Source organism: Tupaia chinensis, unplaced genomic scaffold (genome assembly GCF_000334495.1).
Source record: "Tupaia chinensis unplaced genomic scaffold, TupChi_1.0 Scaffold146907_1, whole genome shotgun sequence".
Taxonomy (NCBI): domain Eukaryota; kingdom Metazoa; phylum Chordata; class Mammalia; order Scandentia; family Tupaiidae; genus Tupaia; species Tupaia belangeri.
This window is the reverse complement of record NW_006206760.1, coordinates 89,689-96,030: the sequence shown is the minus strand read 5'-3', so window position 1 is coordinate 96,030 and position 6,342 is coordinate 89,689. Positions and strand designations below refer to the sequence as shown.

Sequence of the window (6,342 nt, the reverse complement as noted above, 5' to 3'; positions counted from 1 at the left end):
GGGGACCAGCAGTTAGCGTAATGGCTACATCGCTGGACTCCCATGTAGTCGACCGCAGTTCGAGTCCTGGACCCGGTGGCTTGAACTCACGCCTTGCTCCTGTGCGTGTGTGCCCAAGATCCCGAGAGGAGAATGGAGGAGAAGGGATTGTGGCGTGGCCATCCCCACTGGGGGGTGATTTCTCACTTTCTGTTTCTCTGTCTCCCTCTGTCTCTCTGGTGAAAGCACATGCCCTATAGCAAAAACCTCTCAAAAAAAAAAAAAAAGATCAGAAATCCTGGGGCCACACCAAATCCTGCCGTCCCCAGGAAGTGACTGGTATCTCCCCCATAACTGTTGCTCCCCCATAATCATCTGCTCAGAGACTGATGATACAGCCCCGGAGGACCTGGTCAGCCTTCACAATGTTCCACAGGTTTCCCTCAACACGCGCACACACACACACACACACACACACACACACACACACACACCACGCACGTGCGCAGAGCTCTGAAATATTATAAAAACATCCCTAAAATTGAAAAGTGGAAAATGCCCTTCTAGCTACTGTCACCCAACTAGAGAAAGCGACCTCAGATTGGTATTTCAGGAAGTGTGTGCAGATTTACAGACGGACGTGTTCTTCTGCTCCGAGAACGACAGACTAGCTCAGCCCAGCTCACCGGGTCTCATGGCTGTCTGTTCTGTCCCGCTGTCTGCTCTAGAGTCGCCTGGCTCTGCCAATGTCCCGCTGAGAGTCCGGAACTCTTGGCAACGTTCCCAGTTTTTCTGCCGGTCAGGTAAACCACATCCAGGGGAGCTGTAGTTCTTCGGTGCAAAAATCCATGTCGGGGCAACCAATGATACCTGGCATTTGTCTTCGTTCCCAATTTCAGAAAAAATAATATATCGAGCTTGTTTCTGATACACAGTTAGCAAAGAGCCAGTGCTTTGAGCTCAGTACCAGTTACGCTAAAATTAGGAGGTGAGGGGACTCACAGAATTGGATTTTGATTTCAAGAATCCAAAGAAATATTATTCACTTATGTCTTTGTGGTCCCTTTCTGTTTTATTTTTACAAAAGAAATTCGAAGCACCTCCCTGAAACGGACACGTTTCTCTTGTTAACTGTGTCACTCCCTTTTCTTCTGATGGCACCTGGCCTCTCTCTGTGTCGGGCACACAGACACCGGCTCAGGCGAGCGGCAGTGCCACGCGTTAAGAAGCAGCGCTCCCAGGAGTAGATGTCGCTTCCGGTAGTCTAGTGCCTAGTGCTGCCCGACGTGATCCACCTGTTCCACTGGCCGCGTTCTCCTGGTGACGGGTGCTTCTGCCTCGGGGTCTGCTTTATTATGATTTTCTAACGCTCTTAACAATGACAAAAATGGTCTGAAGCTGACAAAAGAACAATATTCCTTAGAAGGACCAAAAAGAAAGAAGCTACTCACTTTGATGTCTTATTTTCTTCTTTTTTTTTTTTCTGTACAGTGGATTCTCCGAGCAGTGAAAAGTCACCTGTAACTACTCCAGTAAGTAACTCATTTTAAGGAATAAGATCATGTGTTTTAAGGAATAAGATCGCTGTTCATTTATAACATATTTGGTTTGCTTGATTGCTCCATCAGAAACGAGATCCAAGCAATTTATGATATGATTTTCTAACGCTCTTAACAAAAAATGATCTGAAGCTGACAAAAGAACAATATTCCTTAGAAGGACCAAAAAGAAAGAAGCTACTCACTTTGATGTCTTATTTTCTTCTTTTTTTTTTTTCTGTACAGTGGATTCTCCGAGCAGTGAAAAGTCACCTGTAACTACTCCAGTAAGTAACTCATTTTAAGGAATAAGATCATGTGTTTTAAGGAATAAGATCGCTGTTCATTTATAACATATTTGGTTTGCTTGATTGCTCCATCAGAAACGAGATCCAAGCAATTGATCTTGGAAGAATAACTGACGGGGGCTGGCAGGTGCTGTGGTGGTTAAGGTGCTGGTCTCCCACGTGGCTGACCACGGTTCAAATCCCAGACCTGGTGGCTTGCTTTCTCACTTTCCCTTTCTCTCTGTTTCTATCTAGTCAAATTAAAAAAAAAAAATGATAATAACAAATGGAATTTAAAAATAAATGGTTATAAAAAAAAAAAAAGAAAGAATAACTTAAAGTTACCTGTAACACTGTCAGGCAAGTTACAAAGACATGGGCTGTCATTCTGTGGAATTGCTTTTGGTGCCTGAGAACAACATGATAACTCAGAAAAGTAAAATGTGAAAAAAGCAATGATAACGAATGTGACAGTAGGAATTAGTATTAGGACATGCAATTTCTGTAAATATTCAAACTTATTTTTTCAATGAGGACAGTACTTCAACATGATAATTGCTGACAGACAGGCCCCAGCCTGAACTCTCTCTGGCAAAAACGCTCTCACAATCATTATCTTGAATAATATTAACTGTACGTACTGTTTCCCATTTTTTATTTCACTGAGATAATAAGGCATTTCTTCTTATAAATTATAATTTATTTTATTTTATTTATTATTATTTTGTTTGCTATAGTACATATACTTTCACCAGAGAGAGACAGACAGAAAGAGGAAGAGAGTGAGAAAGCAAGCCACCAGGTCCAAGGCTCAAACTATGGTCGGCCATGTGGGAGTCCAGAGCTTTCATCATCACGCCACCTGTTGGCTCCTAAAAAAAGCATTTAATTAACAATCCAGATGCAGGACACCATGGAAATCCCTGATGCTGAATTGTATCTAACAGCCAGCTCGCGTTTCCAGGGCTGGACCTGTCAAAGATTCTCATCAGTGGGACCAGCAGTTAGCCTAATGGATATGTTGCTGGACTCCCACGTAGTCGACTGCGGTTCGAGTCCCAGACCCGGTGGCTTAAACTTACACTGGGCATGTGTGCGTGCGTGGCCAAGATCCCGAGAGGAGAATGGAGGAGAAAGGATTACGGCATGGCCATCCCCCCAGGGGGGGTGATTTCTCGCTTTCTGTCTCTCTGTCTCTCTCTGTCTTTCTGGTGAGCACACGTGCCCTATAGCAAAAACCTCTCCAAAAAAAGAAAAAAAATCTCATCAGATCTGGCAACGCTACTGCCCTTGACCACCAGGGGGAGCCCCATTTCCAAATGTACTGGCCCTGCAGCCCTGAATAATGCCTTTCTTTGGGAGTTGTGAGCTTTAATCAAAATAATTATACAGAAGCCCCTAGCACAGGGCCTGATGCATGTCAAGTCCTACCTCCCAGGGGCTAATCCGACAGGCACTCTGACCAACACCAGCTCTTACCTACAAGTCAGGAGTCACTGGGAGAATGCCAAGTGCCTGGCAGAATGGAGAAAGGAGCTATCCACGCTGCGGAGTCCTTGGTATCTCCAGCCTCATCCCAGAACCAGGCACCACTGTGGAGGCTCAGTGAAGCCAGTGCTGGGAGGCCTTGATTGTCCTGGCGCCCAGGGAGGATCCCCCCTGCCCAAGCTGGCACTCCTGGTGCCGAGCTCAAGGGTACTAGAACCCTCTGATTTCCACTTCAGGTCGCACTGGGAACACGGATGTCACAGTGTGCTCATGCCCCCGGGTCAGGAAGGCCATTCCAGAGAGATGCTCCTTATTTCCCTTCATAGAAAACAGAACCAGAGACCATTACTGACCTATATGTGTAAATTCTCTGGAAATACTCACCCAAAGTTGATGTGCTTTCAAAGGTAAATGGTTCTTCCTAGAAATGAAAAAGAAACTTGGGAGTAAGTGAAACCTGACAAGGAGATAAACATGTGACTTGGCTGGCCTTAGTAGGTTCAGGCTGTGCCCAGGGCTAGGGACAGGAAGGGGAGAGAGGTGAAGGCCCAGCAGACAGTGGCTCCATTCAATGAGCCAAGAGACAGCGATGAGGGCCTGAAAAAGCAAAACTTGGGAGACTCAGAGGGACATGGGGTCCTCCCTGCCCTCGAGGAGCCCCGAGGCCCAGGAATCTACAGACCTCCAGGCATAAATTGTGGAGTGAAGCGGACCTTTTGGACAGCTCTTTGGTGACCGTCCACACTGTCTGGTGATCATTTAAATACCAGCCACTCCCCCAACCCCACACAGGCCTCTGTCACCTCCACAGCCTAGGCCCTTCCCCAGGCTGGCCCCCTCCTCACCCCCACAGTAACTGCTCAGCAAATTACCACCCAAAAAGGCAGCAAGGTCACCATTTTTCCCCTCTTCTTGGTATCTCTTTCTTTTCCTCTTTACATGACCACTGCTTCTTGTCTCTTGCTTTTTAACGAATATGCTGTTCTCTGAGCTCAGCCCGCCTCCTCCACACTTCTTCTCCCTGCCTGGATTTACTCCGGAGACTGCTGCCTAGTGAGATCTGAAAAGCGAATAGGAGGGGACCAGCAGTTAGCGTAATGGCGATGTCGCTGGACTCCCATGTAGTCGACCGTGGTTTGCATCCCGGATCCTGTGGCTTAAACTCACGCCGGGCACGTGTGCGTGTGTGCCCCAGATCCCGAGAGAAAAATGGAGGAGAAGGGATTGCGGCGTGGCCATCCCCCCGGGGGGTGATTTCTCGCTTTCTGTCTCTCTGTCTCTCTGTCTGGCGAACGCACACGCCCTATAGCAAAAACGTCTCAAAAAAAAAAAAAGAAAAGAAAAGAAAAAGCAAATGGGACGGCTCTGAGAGGTTCTCATTTCCTGCTGTTAGATCTCCTCACTGGTCTCCCCATGGCTTTACTCACATCAACGCCCCCTTATCCTAAAAAAGGGGCGTTTGCATGAGTAAACAGATGAGGCTCTAAACATTTCAATAGCCTTCCAGTCCAGGGAAAAGTCAGGGGCATGAACCCCGATGCGGTTTCCCACCCAGGATCTACGTTCCGAGGACACTGTGTGGTCACCACGGCCATCTGGGAAGCTTAGATCACAGACAGTTAGGAACCCCCCTCCGTAACTCACCATGGCTGCAATGCACCAGCGTGCAGTGGGAACCCCAGAGCGGCAAGCCAGGGGTGTTTTCCCCCCCCTTATTTGCCCACCTTGGTTTTTTTGTTTGTTTGTTTGTTTTGGAGAGGTTTTCTCTATAGGGCGCGTGCACTCGCCAGCCAGACAGAGAGAGACAGAGAGACAAAAAGCGAGAAATCACCCCCCAGGGGGGATGGCCACACCGCAATCCCTTCTCCTCCGTTCTCCTCTCGGGATCTTGGGCATGCACGCACGCGTGCCTGGCGTGAGTTTTAAGCCACCGGGTCCAGGACGCGAACCACGGTCGACTACGTGGGAGTCCAGCGACGTAGCCATTACGCTAACTGCTGGTTCCGACTTTCAGTGCTTTATAGGCAGGCCCCAGAGCAAGGGCCGCCTCGCCCGGACCTTAGCGTCCAGGTGGGCGTTGGTGCTGCCTGCCCGTGTAGGGGACGTGGATACGGAAGGAGTGACAGTGGACAATCAGTTTCGTAGTCCGCAAACCCGCGAACGGAGTGCATTTCTGCTGCCATAATCAGTCCCGTTTGCATGGACCCGGGATCGAGGTGCAGAGCCAGCCTCTCGTGCCCAGCACCGTGAATTCATTTAAGAAACCACTTCTCAGAGAAAGTGCACGAAGCCCTCCCATGCCAGTGGCTCTTTGCTTCCGGTTTTCATTAGCTCCAAAAAGGATCACCTCTTGGAAGTAAGAGGGACTGAAATCTAAAAACACTTCCTGCTGGGGCCAGTAGGTGGCGAGCAGGTGCCGTAGTGGTTAAGGCACTGGACTGAGACGTGGTCGACCTCAGTTCGAGTCCCGGATCTGGCTGCTTGGAAAATACTCCAGGAGTGAATGGGTGCATGCCCCAAACCCCTAGAGGAGTGGAGAAGGGATTGCAGTGTGGCCATCCCTCTGGGGGGAGTGGTGATTTCTCACTTTCTCTCTTGCTGTCTCTCTCTCTCTCTGTCTCTCCAGTGAACACACATGCCCTGTGGCCAAAACCTAAAATAAAGGAAAAAAGCTTTCTGCCGCCAAGGGTGGGAGGAGGCTTCTACTTCTGCAGTCCACGTGGGGGCCAGGCTGGAGGCTGACTGCGACCATCTTCTCTGGCGCTGGCCAGCCCTTGGGGACTTGCTTGATTCTGATCATGGTTTCATTGTTTCTAAGCAGTTTAAGCTCTGGGCCTGGGACCCGGAAGAGGAGCGCAGGCGACAGGAAAAATGGCAGCAGGAGCAAGAACGCTTACTCCAGGTAGGACGGGGCTGGCGCTGCCCCTCTCTTGTCAACAGGGCTCCCTCTATTTCATTAAGTGGGTTTTTGGCATAGGAAATGGATGAATCAGAGTCTTCCCAGAAGCGGATGAGTCTAAGTTCATTTCCACCCACAGGACAGAATGTCC

General features: G+C 49.0%; 1 protein-coding gene across 6 annotated transcripts in view; it reads left to right on the top strand.

Moving 5' to 3' along the window:
* LIMCH1 (LIM and calponin homology domains 1) overlaps window positions 1-6,342 on the top strand; it is a 237,730-nt gene that overhangs the window by 201,514 nt on the left and 29,874 nt on the right. For 5 of the 6 annotated variants that reach the window (XM_027768570.1, XM_006169201.2, XM_027768572.1 and 2 more), the window contains 2 exons: window positions 1,471-1,511; window positions 6,114-6,194. In XM_027768570.1, the coding sequence (XP_027624371.1) occupies window positions 1,471-1,511; window positions 6,114-6,194 (122 nt within the window). Of the gene's footprint in view, window positions 1-1,470; window positions 1,512-6,110; window positions 6,195-6,342 lie in introns of all 6 variants that reach the window. The other variant, XM_027768573.1, reaches the window with a different exon arrangement.